At 54.1% G+C, this 21,917-nt stretch overlaps 2 protein-coding genes across 2 annotated transcripts; both read right to left on the bottom strand.

The window, feature by feature from the left end:
* Positions 1-5,960: 5,960 nt before the first annotated feature.
* On the bottom strand, positions 5,961-18,952 carry LOC119113037 (uncharacterized). The gene is made up of 3 exons (XM_037237357.1): positions 17,840-18,952; positions 10,642-10,755; positions 5,961-6,458 (listed from the first exon to the last, which is right to left on the bottom strand). Exons 1-3 carry the CDS (start codon positions 18,475-18,477, stop codon positions 6,287-6,289), a joined length of 924 nt encoding a protein of 307 aa, XP_037093252.1. The 5' UTR covers positions 18,478-18,952; the 3' UTR covers positions 5,961-6,286.
* On the bottom strand, positions 18,941-20,785 carry LOC119111199 (flocculation protein FLO11; the record flags this gene model as incomplete). Its single annotated transcript, XM_037235020.1, has 1 exon — positions 18,941-20,785. A coding segment is annotated over one exon (1,845 nt), but the record flags the coding sequence as incomplete, so codon positions are not given.
* Between the last annotated feature and the right edge of the window lie 1,132 nt (positions 20,786-21,917).

Raw genomic sequence — 21,917 nt, 5'->3', positions numbered from 1 at the left:
ATGGGCATGTAGCTGGGCAACCAAAGGAATTTAGGTCTTAAGAATGGCAGGACTGTGAACTGCACCGAAGGATCTCGAAAATGGCTATTTTAGTTCAAAACCCCGTGCAAATGTGGCGCACTCCCTTTAACGTGAGAAGCCCATAAGCAGCGAAAACAAAATAAAAAATAGCGATAAAAACACCATAAAACGGCAGTTCTAAATGAAACACCTTCATTCCGAAGGGCTCGGTTCGTCGCCTGTTTTTATCGTCCAAACTACGGCTTTTTATGCACATTCATCGTCCGCAGTAGCACCTGAGCGCATCGGCCAAATGTCGGCGACCATTCAAACGACCGGCGTGCAACTCGTGCACAATGACGTCACAAACGTGCAGGCTCTGTCACCATAAGGGAAGAAGGGACAAACTCAGCGACGAAGGGACAAACCCAACGATTGGTGGACAAACCCAGCTACGGAGGGACTCGCCCTTGCTCCAAAGAGGCAAAGTTAAATGATACGTCTATGACGCTTCATGGGCAGAAATGTATTACACGAGCTTCCACGTGCCTCCACCATCCCCCATCCCCAACCTTTGACCTGCACCGGAGTCACTGGCCAGAATCACCAGCGGGGTCAGCGACTCCCCGCTCCTGATGCTGATCACGTGCTCTCTGGGCCGGACGTCGAGCCCCTCTGGCTCGAGTCGAAGGCCGCCCTTCAGCTCCCTTTCACGCGCCTCAGAGTCGGGCGGAGGGCAGCAACGCCTCTCCGGTCCGGGGGCAGAAACCGGGCGTGGAGCGAGGCGGGGTGGTCTGCTCTCGGTAGGGCAGAGGGAGGGGCAAACGGTGGTCTAAGATCTTCCGCTGTCAGAGGCAAGAGGTCCGTTCGTTTTTGTACGAGGTTTGCACAACCGATGTTATGCCGTGTGCATTTGCGTTAAGCCGTGGTTAGCCCCCGACAAGAAGTGTTACCAAGTCACCGAACGCCATACAATGATAGATGCATTTTCTGCCAGCGCTGACAGAAATATTTATGTGATCACACGTAATCCTTTCCTTGTTCTGATAGCTGCATCATAGACGCAGTCGCGTTAAACCTACCGAAATACTATTTTAAAATACATAGCATGCTGTGCCATCCCCCTCCGGTGTTGATAGCCCATGGATATCTGATATACCATTTTCCAGCTGTTTATTCACAACATCGAAGCATTCATCTGAAATTTTTGCCCTTAACGTGGCCTGTCGCAGGTTTTTAACTGCTTGCGTGATAGACTGGTGACGACCTCGCTCATGCCACTGTTTCTCGTGATTCAGGCAAAGATAAATCTTGTCGGCGTAGAGCTTCTAATAGCCCTCACATCCACCAACACTTCACACCCCAATGGCCACGTGCACAACCAACGGCAGCCTTACGTCTTCGAGTCTATGAGTGTATGAACGAGCGGTGTCCGACAAAGGTATTAAAGTGGGAGACTCACAGGGACCGTCTACTCTTCATGAAAACGAGACAGAGAACTACCTCTTGCAGCAGGTTTTTGTTGACATGCATTTCATAAAACCGCTTATTCTTCTGCCATGATGTGCATCACCTTTAATGCTGAACAGGAAATATGTTTTTAAGTGTCTTGACATTACACCACCCTGCCGTTTGGGGAGACTTGTGGGAGCCTCGTCGGCACACCTGGCTGTCTATTACATTTTTCGAAGGGTCATTTTAGTTCAGTTTGTAGACGGCCCTTTGCCCTTAGATGGCTGTCTCTCCTCAGTGCAAAACAACTGGCCGTGCACGATTGCAGTATGACATCACCGTTTATCGCTGTCATATGACGTCATACAGCAATTGGCGTTGAAAACTGTGTGTGACCTTTGAGAGAGTGGTGCAGCATTGCCTTCAAATGTGTTATTGCGGCCTTGGGCATCGCTGGTTTGTTGCGGAGCCGGGTGCGTTATAGCGGAATGCTCACAAGGAGATGAGGAGTGAGGACTGTGGACTTCCTGTGGTCGCCATGGCCATATCGTCTGCTTTTTCGTAATAAAGTGTTATGTAACTACAGGGAGTGCAGCTTCCATGGCCAACATAGAAATCTTCAACGTCACATGAAGGTTAAACATGCCGGTCTGCCTGTTCGACTGAACAACCCCAGTTTTGGCGCTGGAGGCAAGTGAAGTCGTGACTGACAAGTGGGTACACTGGTTAGAGGTATGCAGATAAGACATCTCTAATTCTACGAGAGTGCCTGCTGGGCAATCTATGGTACGGAACGGGACGTGATGTTGAACATTTCAAGTGGCTAATTATTTGTTCGGTTGCGATTAAAGTTAATGCCTACGTGCCAAAAGTTGCAGGGAAACAACCTGCGATATTCTTACGACCTTTAAACTCCTGTTTTCAACACACCATGCCTTATTTTCACAAATCATTGCATCACACTAGACGCAGATTGAATTTCGCACATACCATAAATCACCAGCTGTCGCAGTCGCAACCACACCTGGTACGATGCGCAATGGCAGTGCAGGAGTTTTGCTTTCGCTGAACACCTCAATAAAGAATAATGACACTAACGTAATAAAACCGAAGTGCGTTATTCGTGATAATTCCCGCGGTTTAACCGTTGCCCTGAAGAGGGGTGCTTCCTAAGTTTTTTTTTTTAGAATACCTCTCCGGCATGTTGTGTTATCGCGCCCAAATTTCAGTATCCTCGTGGGGTATCCACTGCGCGAGTTTCGGCACGAAAACTTCTAACTCATTTGGTTTCGGAGCAGCGGCGTTTTCTGCGGAACACTGCGCGGCGGTCTACGGCCGGCGCGGACGGCAGGTGGCGAGCGGCGGCCGACGTTGCCGCGGAGCGCGCGGTGTGGGCCAACATTGTTATATTAACGGAGTCATTAAATATAAATGTACGCTCAAAACTCGTACAGCTGCGCACCATTATGCTCGAAATTGAACAAGAAACACGTTTCATTAAATCTCGCGTCACCGCAAGGCGTGGGTTCGTATGTATAATATTGTAAAGCTGAGAGATATGAGAGACAAAAAAATGTGGCAGGATGGTGGGTCTGGTCAGGCAACATGAACGGCTGTCTCCCCATACAAGGTAAGACAATGGCAAAGTGCAAAATGGCTACACGGAAGAATGTCGACATGCCGAAATGGCAAACTGTTAAAAGGCGGATTGCAAAGGGGCGACATACCAAAAAATACACGTGCCGAAATGGCGAATGGCTTACTGGTGGAGTGCAAAATGGCATGATGTAAAATGGTCAATATATCAAAGTGGCGAACGCTTAAATGTTGAACTGCTTGAGAGTCACCTTTAAACAAATGGTAACCAGCAAAAATGATTACATGACCAAACGACAAAAAGTCACATGACGACATGAAAAACAATAAGATCAACTGACAAGGCTATACCGAAAGCACGAGGTTTTCCAAGGCTACGTGGACTGGGTAATTCCTATTTGGCCTTTTTATGACAGCTGCCTCCAGTGTCTACGGTTCTGGCCACCAGTCAGCTGGCTTCCGCTCCATTCCTGCTGCGGGAACAGAGGACAGAGAGCGATTTATATTTTGTCCACATCTTAACCTTACATAGCCCGCAGATACACATCACATACTTCCATATTGTCGACATGTAAAATTCGACGTGCCAAAAAGTCGAATCGGCTAGATGGCGAGCTGCAAAAATGCAACGTAGAAGAATGGTATCATCCCAAAATTGCGAAGGGCTAAGTGATGAATTGCAAATGACAACTTACCGCATAAGTCGACAAGCCAAAGTGACGAACTGCACAATGTTGTCCCCAAAAAGGTAAAATTCTGCACTTGCAAACGGCGAAATGGTGAGCTGTTGAAGAGAACATTTCGTATTGGAAGAAGTTGAGGCTAACCTCAGATATGACGGTAAAAAATGTCTCTTGTAACTATTGGTATACCTTGAAGTACCACAGAATTGTCTAGAAAAAATGTATTGTCTAGGAAATGTGATCATCAAAACCTTATCGTTTGATTATGTCATGGAGCGGTTCATCGCATCAGAGTCGCTGCCAGACTGGCCGTGTCAGCGCTGCCGCTGTATTTCATGGGTCGACTCAGTTGTATTTCAACTCGCCGAGAGGCGGTGTGGTAACAGGTGCATTCACAGGCTCCGTTATGACACTATCCTCAAGTTATTCGATTGCAAGTGTTAATTGAGTAATGACTGGCAGCCACGGCCAACTGCTTATCTGATGTAATACAAAACGTGATTCGTGACTGCAACTTACACAACAGTTGATTGAGAGCCAATTGACGCCCGTTATATTTGGAAATCGTGCTCACCGACGCCAGATCAAACGGTTCGATGTTGATATTATTCTTGGCCTTCAACGCTGCGTTGCCTACTGGATAGCAGGATTCCAATGATGTTGCTGTGGCGCCATGCATGCATAAATGGCATACAAATAGTCGCACATCTTTGCGGGCGTGTGGGTGAGAAACTAGAGAGCCTGAGGTTTCAAAGAGAATGTTCCACATCTGAATATATTGAGAGCAAGCTGCCGATGTGATGATTTAAGCTCACTTTTGGGTATTGGTATACTTTTAAGTTGAACAGACCGCTTCAGACAACACAATATCTCTATTAAGTAAATACGCTCATGCAAATGAGCATTCTGAAACGACAATACCATGATCATAAATCAATGCATCCATTTGTCTTTGTCGTGTGTGGTTCATCGTTCATTCACCATGGAAATCTGAAGTATTTCATGACAAACACGTGAGACGGTCTCTTATTGTTTATCGGATGCTATCAAAAGCTATTGAAAATCGAATATCAGCCCATGGTATAAGGAAGCAAGCTGTTACTGCATGCCTCTGAAAAGAACTGATTTTGTATTGGTTTGACTTCTCACGAATCCAGCCCACAGCCGCTCATGGGCGATTTGTATCCCAAGCTATTGCCACGTTATCATTGTTGCTATCATTATCACTGGCTATTTTGTAAGAGGTGCGTGCAGATATTCTTCCAGAATCACCCATCTAAGAACTTTAAACGACCTACGTTCCCTGCACAGGTACAACATCACTGGTTTTACATTTATTGTCGATGCATTGCGTCAATTGAGCTAAGCTTTGAGATACAGTGGATGACAAGAAACACTAGACGCACACACTGATCAACTTCTTACACATGCACACACTTCCACCGCGTGGCCTGGGCACGCTGCCTGGGAAACGCTAGCAGTAACAGACCAAGGCGAGGCCGGGAGCGGCGAGCGCTGCTCAGTGTTCATGCCCGACACGTCGATACAGTGAAGTCGCTGCCATATGAGAACGAATGTGAATGCGTGGCGCTGCACGACATGACCTAATCCGTATGTGTCTAAAACAGCAGAAAGGTGATGTCGTTGTTCCGCATACCCAGTAACAGGAGTCGATAAGCTGGCATATAATGACTATGCAGAGGAAAATAACACGAATTTTACGCTCGCATCTAAGCAGTCCTTAAACATATATATAATATATATATATATATATATATATATTATATATATTTATATATATATATGAGCCATGGGCTTTCCTCAGCGCTCACACCATAAGCCACACGGACGGTGTTTCAAACTGTTTTTCTGGACGGATTTTATAATATTATGAGCATAAGGTTTTTGCCTCTGCATGCATCACCATGTTGCTCATCCCATTAGCGTCATCTTACATTCGGCATATCATGACGTCCAAGAGTATTGAAGTGCGTGGTCGGTGGAAAATGTTATACACACCAACAGGTCGACAAAGAATCAATTCGCATCAGTTACTAGCATGCCTATCTGCCAGCAGGCTTGTGACGGCATTCGATTTGAGACATGCGTGTGCTCACTGCACTGAAGGACCAAACGATGCATCAGCATCCAGCCCCGCACAATTCATTCGCGCGCGTGCAGCGTCGGACATGTATCAATGCAATGTTTGCGACTGCGCACGGCCTCTTTGACGAGCGATTTTCCCAGACATGCAGTGCACCGACACCGGCGGTGGACCGCGAAATCCTTGCACGTAGACAACCAACGCCGCCGCCCACTCTCCCACACGATATACGTCGGCACCTGGTTCCCATGAGTAGGCACTTCAGCGTCTCGGAAAACGCATGGTTCGGGGACCATTGCACTGCGAGGCGGCGGCAGCTGCTTCGAGGCGGGAACCGCATCTGCTTCGCGGCGGGAGCAGCAGCCGCTTCTCGGCAGGGACAGAAGCTGCTTCGTGGTGGGAAGCGGCAGCTGCAGCGCAGTGAGGGGCGGTGGGGGGGGGGGGGATGGTGCTATGATGCGCTCTGCACATCGGCCTGGAACTGCTCCTCGAGGTCACCCTCCACTCCGAAGTCGTCGTTGCGGAAGAGCCAGTCGACCGACTGCGAGCAGGCAATGGCGTCCTCGTCGTGCAGGCAGGACAGCATCGACTGGTCGAACCGCGTCTGCTTGCCGCAGAAGAAGCTGCCGGGAAGAGCGGGTAAGGCTACCGGAAAGACACGTAATGGTAGTCAACGGCACACCTGTGAGATGAAAATCTACAACAACAACAACAACAAAATCTACAACAATCTTCCTCCGAAGCGCCGGAAGGGGCGGATCTTCGAACCTGACATCAGATAGCGGGCTCATGATTTGCTTTTAATGTTTCATATCGTCTGATACTAATTTGATAATTTTCAATCACCCGTAGATCCACAGCATCGGTCGCACAGACTGGTGCTTGGTGCACCGGTGCGCGCATTTAATTTACATGGAATGCAGAGCCAGGCAGCTGTGAGTCGTGACTCAATATGGACACTGCGGCACTTAAGTCATCCCAAAGCGGCCTCGCATTCCAAGCATATCCACAACTAACGTCGCTTCGCCTCCCACCTCGGGAGCTCCGTGAGAAACACGGTCACGAAATCCCGTCAGTCAGTGTCACAAACAGAGGGGCACGCCTGTTGTGGAAGGTCAATCGGCCCATTGCGGTCTAGAAGGCCGCACTGGTGGCAGAGTTATCTTGCTCAACGAACCCATGGCCAGGACGGATTTGCAATAAGACAGTTGCAACGGTGTTCAAGGCCGGAGTATGCGGATACAAAGTAGCGGACAATGAAGATTGACGATGTTCGCCAGAAGCGATACACAAAACATTCAGTCGCTCACAAGCTGTGTGTGATAGTTGAATAATTATTTTTGGGACGACTTGAATCAGAAGATATTTTCATATCACGGCCAATTGCGGGCATTGATAGATGGTGACGATGAAGAGGCTCCATCAATAAACGTGACGAGGAGGCAACTTGATTCATGGGTACTTGGTAGAATCAACTGCATCGCTAGCACCTTTAAAACGGCTTCATGATCTGTTTTGTAAGCAAGACGGGTCGTTTCCATGTCGACTGGGCACAGCCGCATGGTTTGGGACTGGCGTCAGCAAACAAAAAGACATGACATCGCGTCGCGCGTCCGATCGCCCGTTAAATATGAGCATGATACGATCCACGCAGCGTCCCGATGATAACGCTTTCTACAAGCCAGAGAAGAACAACCACGCTCCGTACACCCACGTGTGTAAAAACTACCACAAAAACACCACCGCCTGGAGAGCCGGCTGCTCGGCGCAGGCGCCTCCGGTACTGCTTCGTGGCGCGCCACCCACGCAAAAGCGCCACCCCTGCACGCCCAGTTACGGCGTTTCGTGCATTTGCAGCGGCGATGCCGCCCTGGCTCACGCGAGCGCCGGACCTCTGTGACTCAGCGTGCTTGCTTCACCCATCCCAAGATACGAGCCGTAAGCTGGTGGATCGGAGCTGAGCTGAGCTGACGCTGAGTCAGAGCTCTGTTCCACAGCTTGCGGATCAGAGCTCTGACTCAGCGTGCCTGTTTTCAACCACCCCAAAGATAGGAGTCGTAAGCTGGTGGATCAGAGCCCTGACTAAGCTGCTTGCCTCGCCCACCCCACGATGCGAGACCGTAAGGTGGTGGATCAGAGCTCTGACTCAGCGTGCCTGCTCCACCCCACCCAAGATACGAGCCGTAAGCTGGTCGAATCGGAGCTCGTTACTAAGCGTGCCTGCTTCACCCCACCTCGCCCACCCCACGATCCCAGACGTAAGCCAGCGGATCAGAGCTCTGACTTAGCGTGCTCGTCTCGCCTGCCCCACAATCCGAGCCGTCAGCTGGCGGACGGGTCGGCGGGCAGCCGGCGGCGGACAGGCCCGTGCGAATCGCGCATCCGCCTACGGGTTGGAGAGGGGCTGGGAGTGGCCGGCCTGAGCCAACCAGACACGCAACCGGCAGCAGGAGATGGTACCGCCGGGGGCGGGGAGAGGGCAGGGCATGGCCACGCGACGGCTCCGAGACGCGCCAGGCCTATTGCAGGGCCGGCACATTAGCATGGCAGTCGCGTTTCCCGGTGTTGCAAGAGGGGACGCTGTGCTGGGTGATTTATCTGTCGTTTGGGCGGGCGCCGGCGCCTGTGGACGGTCACCGGCGGCGGAGCGCGCGGCGCTGCGGCGCGACGCGAGGCTGGAGGCCGCACCGCTCGTGACGCGGGGACAAAAGGCGCGGCGTCCCGACGAGACGTGTCATTTTATTGCAGAGGCAGGAGAGTTCCGCTCTAGCTTTTCTTAACGCCGTCACAAACGCCGCGCGCGGCGGGCAACATTGCGTCAAGCCCTGTTGCAGGACTGGGCGTGTCAGCGTTCGCCGTCGTTGCCACAGCCAGTGCGTCAACGAGGCCGTCGCGTTATCACCTGTGAACCTTCTCAGGCGGCCGAACCGCCCGAGGCGCCGACCGCGACCCGACGCCGCTGGAGACGCCGGCGGTGCGGCCGGGACGGCTGACCCAGTTCGGGGGAGGCCGTCCCGCCTCCGGTCGCCCGGCGACGCCGCCCTCGGTCGGCCGAACATTGCCGGCTGACGGCCCGTGAAATCGGCAGGCGGTGCTGGTGCGTGGTGCAACACTGCGCGGGCCCGGCCGCCTGGCGGCGGCCCCGGGCCCAGCCGCGTCCCCTCTCACGGCCACGGAGCCCCGCCGGCCAGCGGCGAGCAGATCGGCCGGCCTTCGGATGGCCAGCACCTCTGCGACGGAGCCTGGTGGCTGGGAGGAGTCGCCGCCAGAGGCGGGACAGTCGGGGCGACACCGGAAACATCCCTTTCCGGTGTCCTCACGCCGGCGTCAGGAGAACAGCCTTGTGTTCCGCTGCCTCTCGCGCAATGTTGGGATGCTGACTCTCACGTGGCTGACCTAGACCTTCACATGTGCCTCCCATGATCACGAGCTCGATGTGCTTCCCGGTTATCACGAGATGTTCTTCTCTGCTTCCTTCTGGCACTGGGCCAAACGCCTATGTCGAGCGACTCTCTCTCTCCCCTTTCTTCCGCGTTTCGGCAAGCAGTCGGGGCGGCGCCCAGGCGCGCACCTGGGCGAGTCGGCACGACTTTCCAGGGTCGCAGCCTCTACCGTGAAGGTGCGGTTCGTGGTTACCGCAGGTCGACGGGTTCCCACGGATCTCAGCGCAGAATGCGCTCCAGACAAGGTTCTGGTGGAACAGCGGAGCTGCAAGCGCGCTGCAACACTGGAGCGTAACTTTTACGCACGCCTGACTTTCAGCAAGCTGGTGCGCAGTTTTTCGTGGAAATTACGCATCGAATACAGCAGCGCGCACTTTTCCCATTTACGTCTTGGGTGTGAAGTTGTTACAAATGTTCCTTGCACCAAGACAACATTCATTCTAATTTTAGTGAGATGGTTATTGATCAAGTCTAGAAGAACAAAAGCGCTGCCGCCAAACAATGTGTTGCTTCGAACCATGTTGATATGCGAAAACTGATTGCATGCAGTTTAAACAAGGTCGGCCTTACGCAGTTAGACATGCAAATGGAATATGCGGTACTTAAGTCAGGGGCCATTCGGCTCTCAAATTGATTTCAGCCCAGCCATTCCTTATCTGTAAATAACAATCCATGTATGATGATGTCAAATACATACACCAGTGCAGGAGCATACCGGAGCATCGACAAAGTTAACTTCCTCCCCCCAAAAAGCTGTTCCTTATCACTGTGTGTTATGCTTTGCTGCTTCTCAATTTCTTACCACGGTTCATTTCTTACCGTGAACGAAGTCTTCCGACAAAACACTGTATGCTCACACCCATCAATGAAAAAATGTTCCCCCCGTTTGCCGAATGATTCTTAAAGTCCTACCGGAAACCGTTGAGCGTCTTCCACGAACGTTATGATTTTTGACTTTAAGATAGCTGAACAATGAATGAACAAAACGTTGCAAGAATGTGGAGAGTTTGTGTAAAACGCTGCAACCGTGCCAGGCAAAGCCGGTCAAATTGACACGTTGTCGAAGGTTGCAGAAAACCACCTGGCATGCGACCTCCGTCATCATGATGAGACGTAAACGTGAAAAACGCGCCACCCTTGGCTCTTTTACACTGTCTCCAGTTAAAAGCATAGTGGACATGCAATGTGTCCATAATTTGCAGACGAGAGCACAGAAGAGCACGCGCTGCACTGGCAGCGCAGGACACACGTTCGCTGAACTGTTCTGAAACACCTCAGACGTGCTTCTGAACTCCAGCTGAGCGCTCAACTTGACTCGTGATCCAGTCCGGTGGTGATGCATGTGTGCAGGTTGGGCCCTCACCTGTACCGCGTGTAGAATATACTGTCTCTGGACACGTCGACTGGCTGGCAGATGTGAAAGATCCTGCAGTCGTTGGCCATGTCCGCGTAGTAGCCGTAGGGCTTGCCCTCGCACCTGTGGACGGCAGAGCGTCACGGGTCAGCGACATCAGGTACCTCCGTCATGGATGTGACTGGACCTGTCGGTGGGGGGCGATCCGGCGCGTTCTCGGCGGCAGGTCTGCACTTCGACGAAGTGAAACAGCGTAGTACGGCCTGATACTCCGGCACGAAAGAATGCTCGCGTGAGAGATAATCTCGGCAAATTTGTGCCTCTGCGGCCGTTGCGATTTAAATCTCATTCGTCTCATGCGCAAATGCTGGCGTGAATACCAAGGTTCTCAGTCGCCATGGACGATGCACCTTGTCATTATTGCGCAACGCCCTGTGTCACGACATCCGGCGGGGCGATCAAGAGTTAGTGCGGCGATGCAGCGCTCGCTTATTACTACACTCATCCTTTAACGAGCGACTCACGCGCGTGGATAAATATGGCGGTAACGAGCGGTTTGATAGATAATATGCCCCTCCGAGGCCGGCGGCAGTGTGTTCGAAAGGTGTGAAAAAGACTGCCCAGTTGGAGCTTGATGTGCCGAAAAATAACGCCGTGGCTTAATGTGGGTGCAAATTCCTGCCTTGCAGTTTGCGAAATATTGGGAGAGAAGCGGCGGCCAGTCAGGTCGGGTAGAAATTGCTACAGTAAATAGCTGGGTGTGCAAGTCATCGATAAATTTGCATAATTCGACGCGTCAGGTCATCCCGTGACTGGCTAGTTATCTCATCCGCCGCTTTCCGCAGAGAAAATCAAAGGGAAGTGAAGCAATGGCTTCCAATGGCTAACACCCCTGCATGACTGGGTACCGGCTCCCAATGATTGGCGCGTGACGCAACATCCGTGCGCCGTGGGTCGTGCTCTGCGCGTGACGTCACCATGAGGAGTGCCAGGAAGAGGATGCATCGACGGATGGACGCCCCCGCCTCCGAGCTGGCTGTTTGCAGAGGTGGGCTTTCTTCTGATTTACATTGTGGGGCAGAGAGCCGGTGGACCCTGGGCAGGACACAGCTTGCGAAATAAAGATTTGCATGTTACACAATGCTAACATGTTAAAATGTTGTAACAATGTTAACGTACATGTTGTAAACAGGTTGTAACATGTTAACGTGATTACAAGTGCTGATTGACCAGCGAGAGCAAGCGGTAGTTCTTGTCCATAGCCTTAGGATCGAGCGCGACTACAGACCAAAACATAGTGCATTATCTTCCAGGGCTAACATTGTACTGTTAAACATACCATGACTCGCCTAGACGCATTGTAAAGTACAGATCACTTTCGCAGCACACAAGCTTGCGGCGGATATATGATGTAAATAGCTGCATTACAAGAAGATGGGCCTTTTTTGGCTTAAAGGGCTGTTGCAGTTGCTTCTTGGCATACGTGTGCCCGGTACTCCCTAAAAATCCCAGGATCCCATTAAAATGCACACCCCATAGGATCCTGATCCATGCTTGAGATCCAGACACATATCAGCTTACTGCTATCGGTAAGGAGCACATGCTTAGTGTTGCAAATACTTAAGCTCATAGCATGGCGCCTGCGCGTGCCATTCATGACTTGGAATGATTCTTTAAACCTTGTGAATGAACAGCAGTATTATATGCGTTTCTTGACTGAACTTGCTTTCTAAACGTAAAACAGCATGGATTAGGAAAACACATCAAGAGGCATCATCCAACCCGCTAAATAAGTACTGCGAACATTCCCAAAAATCGCAGGGAGAAAACAAAGAAAATACAATTTTTGTACTTAGAATAACGTGAAGACACGCCATTAATTTTCTGGTCGAATGACCACTTTACCGAAGCAACAATTTTCCATATTTCGACCGGCAGGTTGGCAATCGTATGACAATGCAACGCTATTACCTCCAAGTAAACAAGACGATTTTGTGCTGAGTTAGCAGCAACAGCTGGTGACAGTGCCCTGGTCCTGGTGATAGCCCTGGTGATTCACCATCGTAGTGTACGTTTCATAATATATTCATGGCGATGCCGTCTGCGGTAAATGGCTTGGCCGTGCCCCGCGCTCTGTCATGCAATGCCATGACATTAATAAACGAGAACACCACTTCGTGCAAACCGTGACAAAATATGGTATCAACATGAGAATTAGCAAGGTCAGACGGGCCATGTGAAAACTAGTTAGACACGCTTTGTATCCGCGTGTTCGCGGCGACAGGTAAGTTGTGTCAAGAACAAGGTCTACACAGAGACAGATTCCGATACATTTACATCCTCAAGGTTCTATTGTTAAATTAGGTGCGCGTCTATCGGGAAAAATCAGAATACCAGACGGCCCGAATTTCGCAACGTCCCTTTTCCCACGGAGCCTGAATACCGATTGGTCAGGGTGGTGCAAGGACCACCGGGCGTCATCCATTCGAGGTGAGGGTGACACAGTGAGTGCGTCCCAGGCGCGGCGCGGTACTGCTCTCCGGCCACACCTCGGTCCGGGCCCAGACAGCACCGGACCCAGACAGCACCGGGCCCACACATCGACCATGGCCGCCAGGCCCGTCCCGGCTCCCGGTGCCGCGGCTCGACCAGGCCCGGTCCGGGAGCGGGGGCGGGGGCGGGGGCGGTCACGGGCCGGGCGAGGACCCCGTCACCCACACGGGCGCGCGGCCCTCTCACCGGGGCAGGCCGGGCGTGTCATCATCCCCGGGTCTCGCAGAGGACGGGCATGGCAGCTAGCTCGTGAGCCCTCTCGAGCGTTCGTGCCCGGACGTCGCCCTCCCAGGCTGAGACTGCGGGTCGCCCGGCACTTGGGAGCACCCGGCGGCGACTGATCCGCGAAATCTGCGGAACAGCACGTCCCACTCATGCTCCCCCCCCCCCCCCCCCCCAGCTCCTACGTCTCCACTGGACAAATGTCCTGTCGACGACCGAGGAGTGTGGCGGCGGCCAGGGCTCCCTCAGCGCGGTGAAAGTGTCTGCAGCGGGGGCGACGCACCTGCGCCGGACCCTGGCGTCCCGGGCCGATCCGAGCCCCGGCGGTGGGGCGGACACGTGGCCAGGGTCTCGGCGACGGCGGCCCTCGGGCGGTCAGCGCTGGGTCAGCTCGCACCGGCGTCACGCGCCGTGACCGCGGCCGCCTCGTTACGCCGTCACGCCGGCGGCGCTCTCTCACACCGTCAATGTCACGCTGCAGGCTCGGGCGTGCCGGCGGCGCGGAGTCGCCTGACGAAACGCCCGCCGGGAGTGAGACGTTATGCGCCTCGCCTGGCAGCGGCCGGCGGCCGCCCGACACGCGACCTCGTGTGATCAGTCTGTCGCGTCGTGATTAATCGACGCACCGAGTGACGGAGCGCCGGCGGTCAACTGTGTCACAACGCGGACAGCGTCAATGTCAGCGGCGCCGTCACAGCTCGGCGTTCATTGCGGTCACACCGAGGTGGCGCTGGTCTCGGACGAGTTATGACCGTTAAATGCTCAGTTCAGTACCGGCTGCTCGAATCTTCGGGATGACAAATGTTCCACAGTGAGGCAATAACCGTTCATTTAAGTGGCGAGAAGAAGATGAAACGGCGGGCCAAGTGTTTCAAAACATCGGTGTGATCGAAACGCTGACCATTTAGAGGCGTGCGAAGGTGCCGTTTTCGTTACATCGCTGGTCTTAAATCAACACACTGGTAGAGCTTGCGCTTCTTGCTGCTAGGCTCATTATCTCGTTGACTGTATGGATTGTGTGATGTCATGAGACATTAAGATAAACGAACTGGAGCATGGAGCCAGGCGCTGTATTCAGTCACTTCGTAGCGTAGCTTAATTTGGACACGCAGCTGTTCTCGATCTAGAAGAACACTGCGACACCGTCGCCTTCAAAGTGATGTTGCAGTTACACTTCCTGGTAATAACGGTTTTCACCAGCGAGTCCGGCATGCCCAACAAGCGAGGGTTTCGATTTCAGACCGCTTCTATGCTGACAACAATGCAATGCAATGCGATGCAATGGCAACTGGAAACTTCAGGCCATCCCCTGGCGGGTTTCAGCGAGAGGACTCTTTCCACTTCCGCCTGGCTGACCCGTCAGCACGCCGACAGTGCTCTGCAACTGGCTTGCCTCAGACAAAAGGCGAGCATAAAAGTCCCTTGCAACTGTCATGCCTCCCTGTTATCCACCCCCCTCCCCCTGAGTCATTCAGTGAGAGACAAGGTACCGGCTACCACCATTGTCCGCATCCCAGACACCCGGCCTTTGTCAGAGCGAAAAGAAAACAACTGGTTCTCCTACTGTGCTCTGCACGCTTTGTCGCCGAGAGAGCGGACAGCCAGCATTTAATTCTTAACTTCCGACGCATGGCTCTTCTCCAGCGAAGGCGCGAGGTCTAGCCATGTTCTGATGTCACGAGCGGAGGCTGAAAGGAGAGCGTGTCGCGAGTGTCCTTGAGTTCGATTTCATCGCTCCCATGACCTCATCCCGGTAACCGAACCAGGATGGCATAAAATCCAACGGTCCACCTTTCCAGCACGTCGCTCCCAGGACCAGCGCCGAGCGAGCCGCCTCTGATCGGCGGCGGGACGCAATTTCCGCGGTGGTGGAGCAAAAACCCGACGGCCGGATCGGTCTCGATGCCCGCGGCACCTCCGCCACCAGCGCTGTCCATCTGCGGCCTAGAATGCCAAGGACAGTGCGCGTCCTGGCCGGCGGCGGGAGACGCTCGCGCCGCGCGCCGTCCGCCGCTCGCTTCCGACCGCATCGTGATCTCCGGGAGGGGAGATCCGGGCGCCGAAGGCCGGCCATCGGTACCATCCTGCGCCACGCGGTGGAGCGGCGGGACGCGCCGGCCCCAGTCCGACCGACCTTGCACCCACTGGACCGCGAGCGGGGCCCCTGTTACCCCACACCGGCGGGGGGGGGGGGGAGGGAGCCCCGGCGCTCCCCGCTCCACCGCGGCCACGCAACCGTCAATACATCGGCCCACGGCTAACCGCATGGCGGTGAAAATTGGAGCATTAGCGTCTCCTTGCAGAGGAGCTAGCCAGCTGGGAATAATTTCACGGCGGCGACAGTGAGCTGGCGAAGCTCTGTTTGAGATGAAAAGGAGCCGCTGGGCTGACGCCGCCGTCCCACGGGGTGTTTCAACACGGGCCATGCTTGCGAATGGCCTGGCATCGTTTGCGTCAACTGTTGTTTGACTCCATTTGGAGATGGACGCAATTAAATGCGCGAGACACAGTGAAGTAATTGTTGATACTCGTGAGGCCCCATTTCATGCCCGGTATCACAGGCGCGAAAGTACCACTTACGTTTTGTCGGGGCGTTGGGGCACGCATCGCGGCTTGAGACGGTCTGCCATATCACTATCTAGCTTTCACTGCCCACCCTGGCGCGTATTAATCACGCGACGCCTAAGCCGTGCGTGGTGGTCCCCGACGTGCGCCGTGACAAACATTATTAAAGCTTGCATCAGATGGCGAATGCGTCATAACAAGTATAGCCAAAAATATGCGTCCTGATTGAAAGAAACAGGCAGCAAAAAACCCTGAAAGATACCCTTTTTACATGATTTTTGGCCTTTTGCGCACGGCCATAGGCTCCTCCGGAGGCCTCTGCCTTGAGCATGCGCGGCGCCCCCTACACTGCATAGATCTACCTGAACAGCACGAGGCAACGAATGGTTACCCCGCTTTGTTGAGCTTGAGATGATGCCGCATTTGAGCAGCATAAGAAGCAAGCATTCTCATCAGGCGTTTCAAACATTATACTTTTGGCTCATCATTCGAGTGCCAAAAACTGCAATCATCGTGTCGAGAAAGTATACAACTTCGAGCCGAGGAAATTTTCTGTCTGCCGCCAACGCTCACATATTTAATCGGTGTTTCTAAAAACCCTTCAGCATTCTTGCAAGCAGTATTTTGTGCCAACACAACATTCGTTCTTAAGATCAGTTGTTCGACGCGTACCAGGACCATTACGAATCCACCATACGAACCAACCGAGGAAACAGGTTTGAAACTGGCGAATCATGTTTATGCATCTAATACCCAAAATAGCTTATGTCAAAGTGATGTTACTTATCATTTAAGTAACTCATGCACATAACGTGGGCAAACCCAGTCAAAAGACATATTCAACAGCAGCCTTAACGTCAAAAAGACCACTGCATTTGATTTCACCAGTTGCAGCTATGACGCGCCCCTGAATGCGGCATGAGCGCATGATCGATGTTATCTTACGGCACCCATGCGTGGTGGGCGGGTAACCAGCGAGATTCCGTTACGACTTACAGCTGTTTGTAGACGATGTCGGATGATAAAGCATATGTGGACAGACCTCCTTTGTAAGCAAACGCAAGCGCTGATCACAAGAACAAAATTTTCTCGGTTCGGTTTAATTTGCATGCATATTGCTTGCATTTAAACCATACCAAAAATTATCAGCGCTCGCTGCCAGCGACTGGAGCCGATTCCAGCCCCACAGCAGCTGACCACGCTCAGAGCTTATAAGGAATTCCTTGCCAAACCACAAGCCTTCGAGCTGCCTTATCAGATGCAGGACGCTCGTCAGGATACGCCGAGTGCGCACATAGAACGTGCTCCTTTTATGCCAGTTGTTGATATAATCGCGCCTCAAACGTTGTTTGAGAAACCCAGTACCTACGAAATTTCATTGCTTCAGCATACTGTATGAATCCAAATAGCTAATATCCTGCAACGATCTCACATTAAATTTGACGAAACAGGCTACAGGGCACGTGCCACTTCGCTCGACTACACCAGCTGGCGACTCACACGGGGCTAAGCACAGCTCATCCATACGAACTCCGCTTGACATGACGAGCATGGAGGCGATAAGGGTGCGACGAAAGTCGTTTAGCAGATTCATTCATCTGCGTCTCCCCGGGACACCAAACTGATATGAAAAGCCTTACGCCTGTGCATAGGAAAATAGCAAGGACAATGTCGTATACATATCCCTTGTGGTTTCCCGTCGCACAGGCGCAAGGCTTTCCACATCAGTTGGATGTCCCGGAGCCACGCGTAGATGAATGATTCTGTGAAATAATTCTTTGAAATACCGCATTCATATCCTCCAACTCACTAACAGTTGCACTTGGCTCCAACGCGGCACCGCTGCTGCGGAAGGCCCGGTACTCACGAGAAGCCGGGCTTGATGTCGGCGCTGCTGAAGACGGGGTCGCTGACGACCACCTCCTCCCGGAAGGTCGGCAGACGCGTGTCAAAGCCCCTCAGGTGCGACGAGCGCGTGATCTGGCCGTTCTTCTGCGCGAACTCGAACACGGGCGCGCTGCCGAGGGCCTGCGGCACCTTCGCCGGCTGGGAGGCGGCTCCCCGGGAGGCGGCTCCCCGGGAGGCGGCCTCCCCCAGAGAGCGACCGGAGCCCGCCCTCTGCGACGTTGACGACGCTGGGCGCCTCTGCGACGAGGTGCGGTCGGCGGCGACCGTGGGTCTTGGTGCCGGCCGACGCGTCTCCGGGCGGAAGGTGGGCCGCGGAGTCACCGCCGCGGCCGGACTTGTGGCGATCGACTGCACCAGCGTGCTGGCCTCGGTGGCGGTCGTGCCGAAGGAGAAGGCGCCCGCCTGTCCACCGAGGGCTGACGGAGGGGCGCCGCGGCTGAAGGTCGACACAGAGCCGGGCAGACTGGAGGGACCCGGATTGGAGCCGAAGAAGCGCGCGGCCTCAGTGAGCACGGCCGGCGCCGAAGTGGGGGTGTTCGGGGAGAAGGCCGACGTGAAGGACAGCGCCGTGGGGAAGGTGGATCGCGGCGTCGTCATCGGCAGCAGAGACGGCTGCTGGTTCACGGAACTGGACGCTGGCTGAGAGGTCCGCTGGCTGAAGGGGCCGAAGGTTTGCTGACTAAAAGGGCGGAAGGTTGGCTGAGATACTGGGCTGGCGGGACGGAATGTTGGCTGAAAGGTTTGCTGGTTGATGGGGCGGAAGGTTGGCCGAGAGGTTGGCTGGTTAATGGGACGGAAATTGGAAGCCGTGGTTTGGCCCGTACCGAAGCTGAACCCACCAGACGGTGTAAAGCGGACATTATTGACCGGCTGTCCACGCGTATTGAACGTGGACGCTGGTGCGCCGGGCTGCAAGGAGTTGGAGCTAAAGGAGCTAGTCGAGGAGGACCCAAGTCTAGTCGAGGACCCAAGGCTGCGTGATTGGGAGGCGGACGACGGGCTAACCGAGCCGAATGAGTCCTTGCTCAGCAACGCGGTTGTGAAGTCAGCCGGGGGTTGTCTAGTGGAGGGTATGCCGTCTAAAAGTCGTTACTCCTCCCGTGCCAGTGCTGTCAAAGTCCGTGCCAAAAGCAAAGCTCCCGAAGTTAGAGACGCCTTGTGCTTGTTGCCGGGTGGTGAAAATGGTGCTAGGAGTTGGTGGTGCGGGGCTAAAGCCTTGAACCCCAGGGCTACTTCCAAAGAAGGTGGCCGTTGGTGGTGTGACACGGCTCAATCCTTGACTTCCAATGCTATTACCGAAGGAGTTTGTCGGCGTGGCTGTGGAAGTGGGCTGGAATGTCGCGGGGAAGGTGGTTGAGGACACCGGGCGAGGAGTACCAGCGGATGGCGTGGGCCTTCCCGATCCAAAGCCCAGGTTTCTGGACGGTGCGATGGGCTGGAAGCCACCGGAGGCGGTCGCTGGGGCGACGCTGGGCCTTATGGTGGCAGACGGTGGCCCGAAGTCGAAGGAGCTGGGCAGACGCGAAGGGAAAGTGCGCTGCGCGTTGCTGTCCAGACTGCTGGTGAAGGTGAACCCTCCGGGGCCGAACGTCTGTACCGTCGAGGCTCCGCCGCCGGCGTCGATCACGACGATACGTGTAGTGGTGGTGGCGGCGGTCGTCGACGTTGTCGTGGTCGGTGCCCGACTGGTGACGGCGTTAACGGAGCCTGACGGACGCCGCCTCCTGGCAAACTGGCGTCGGGACGTTCCCGGCCTGGCGCCGCTGCTGTCGCTGGCACTGCTGCTGCCGCTGACCTGCGTGCGGCGCCTGGGGCCCCCGCCCCTCGAGACGGTGGATCCGCCGGTCGTCCGCTGCCCGCCTCGAGTACCGGAGGACGTCACAGTCCGGCTGCCGCCTCGGGCCGAGCCTCGAACCAACGGACGGCGGCGCAGCACATCCTGCGTCGACGTCGATACGGGACTGGTGCCGGAATCGACGGTGTTCTCGGACGGAGATGGGCCGCTCCCGCTTGGACTGCTGCTGTCCAAAGCTGTTCCAGCAGGCGGCTGCGAACCATCGCTCGCGCCAGAAGCGGATGAAGATGCAGTTCTGGGCCCGGAAGCTGTGGACTTTGTAAACGCAAACGCTGAGGTGTCTGCGTCGCGGCTCGTCTCTTTCTGGGTGTTTGGAGCGCTAATGCCGTCGTCCAACTCGTTCTCTTCTGATGGGAAGGGCTCAAACGGACTGCTGGTGCTCAAAACCACCAGCGGCTTATCTGTAGGCTCGATGGCTCCGGCGTCTGTCGTTGTCGGAGGGACGGGCGTTACCACGCGTCGCCGGTTGGCGAACTGCCTCCTGGAGTTGTTTCGGGTCCTTCCTCCGGACTGTCTATCTCTACCTGCACCGCGGAAGATTTTCTTTCTTCTCAAAATCTGTGGTGACGTGATATTAGTGGTAGGAGACTGTTTAGGCAGGTCCTTTTCCGCTAGCTGGTCTGGTTTCACCTCAGATTTGACGAACTCCTTATTCGCGACATTGCTGTTTTCATCATCCTTGCTGACATTGTCAAAAGTCTTTTTCGTGTCCTCACTGGGATTTATAATCCTCTTGATTTTCTTAACCCTGCGACCTGGCCTGAAACGCCTCCTTGAAGGCGTCGCACGGTTCCTTCCCTCCTCTGACCGCTGTTGCTGAACCGGAGCGACTGCGGGAGCCGACTTGATGACCTCCTCCTCGTCCGGCACCTGTACCGGTACCGCCTGGATCCTGGCCGGCCGTCGTCTCCTCCCTTCCGCCCTGGTCCTCTGCTCCAACCTAGCCGTTGCCGATACCGGCCGCTTCCTCGAGCGCGACGGCGCGACCGTGCCGAACTCGGCGTCGATATCGTTGATCTCGACGTCGGGTGGCGCGACGGCGGCCGGTCGTCGGCGCTGGCTCGGCTGCCGCGCGGCCGGGCGGGCGGCGCCGGGCCGCGGCGTGGTGCGTGCCGAGGGTCGGAAGCCCAGGTCCTGACCCAGCAGGAACGGGGACGGCGTGAAGCGCCTGCTGCCGCGCGACTGGCCGTGCGCCAGCGCCAGCACGCAGAGGACTGCAATAGGAATTGCAGGGGTCAGTCGACTGCAGCCAAAAACAAAACAAAAGACGCAGTGCGGATAGCAAGCATGTCATGATGCAGACTGGGGGCACGTTCCGCGTTCCGGTTCAAAAACCTCCACATACCCTCCTATGACCTACAACAAGCATGTCCTTCGGCGCGGCGCCCAGACAAGAGCACGGTCCGTGCCAGGCGGCGCGGGCGGCGCCAGGCCGCGCCTCTGGAGCACCATGGCTCACCGCCGGCCAGTCGTGAGCGTCCCCGTATCTCGGCCCGTCGCATGGCCGCAGCGGGCGATAGTGCCGCCCACGGACAGGTCAGACACATTACCAGCAGGCGATAGCCTCGAATGGCGACACTGGTCGTCATGCTGCTATCACTGCAGTGGCCGGCACTCAGTGGCATGTTTTGTCGGGGAAATACGCAGATGTGGTGCGAGATCGAACCTGGCGACCGCCTTTGCATGTAGGATCGCACAACTTCATCAACGCCTACAAAAACGCAGCACAATCGCAGCACAAGCTTAATCGCAAAACAATGCTGTACAGAACCGCATAAATTGGTCACATTCAAAGAGCGGTGTTATTTTTTGTAGTTGTATTTTGTCTATTCATTCTTTACCGATCATCTTGCTCGTTTTAATGGTCTTAGGAGACGCATATCAGTCCACTGATGAGCAAAGGCCAGTTTTCGTTCATCATGCTAACCGTTGTTCGTACCATCATCTCATAATGATAACGATATACCCTTCAATGCATGCGTGAAACTCAACATTTGGCATTCAAACCGTGTCTAAACTCGTTTCCATTAAATATTTATAATGCCGCAAAACCAGTGCAGTTTATATATATATATATATATATATATATATATATATGTATATATTCATATATATATATATGCATGTATGTATATATGCATATATATACATATATATATGTATATATATATATATATATATA

This window comes from Pollicipes pollicipes, unplaced genomic scaffold, assembly GCF_011947565.3.
Source record: "Pollicipes pollicipes isolate AB1234 unplaced genomic scaffold, Ppol_2.1 Scaffold_7261;HRSCAF=8764_pilon_pilon_pilon, whole genome shotgun sequence".
Lineage (NCBI taxonomy): Eukaryota > Metazoa > Arthropoda > Thecostraca > Pollicipedomorpha > Pollicipedidae > Pollicipes > Pollicipes pollicipes.
This window is presented reverse-complemented; position numbering and strand designations above follow the sequence as displayed.

What these genes read in the sequence shown, in the direction of transcription:
- LOC119113037 (XM_037237357.1), bottom strand. Translation starts at nt 18,477, where the DNA reads ATGACGACGCCGCGATCCACCTTCCCCACGGCGCTGTCCTTCACGTCG. An exon ending in GACATCAAGCCCGGCTTCTC is followed by an intron (nt 10,756 to 17,839) that starts GTGAGTACCGGG and finishes TGCCGTCCACAG; the next exon opens with GTGCGAGGGCAAGCCCTACG. An exon ending in ATATTCTACACGCGGTACAG is followed by an intron (nt 6,459 to 10,641) that starts GTGAGGGCCCAA and finishes TCTTCCCGGCAG; the next exon opens with CTTCTTCTGCGGCAAGCAGA.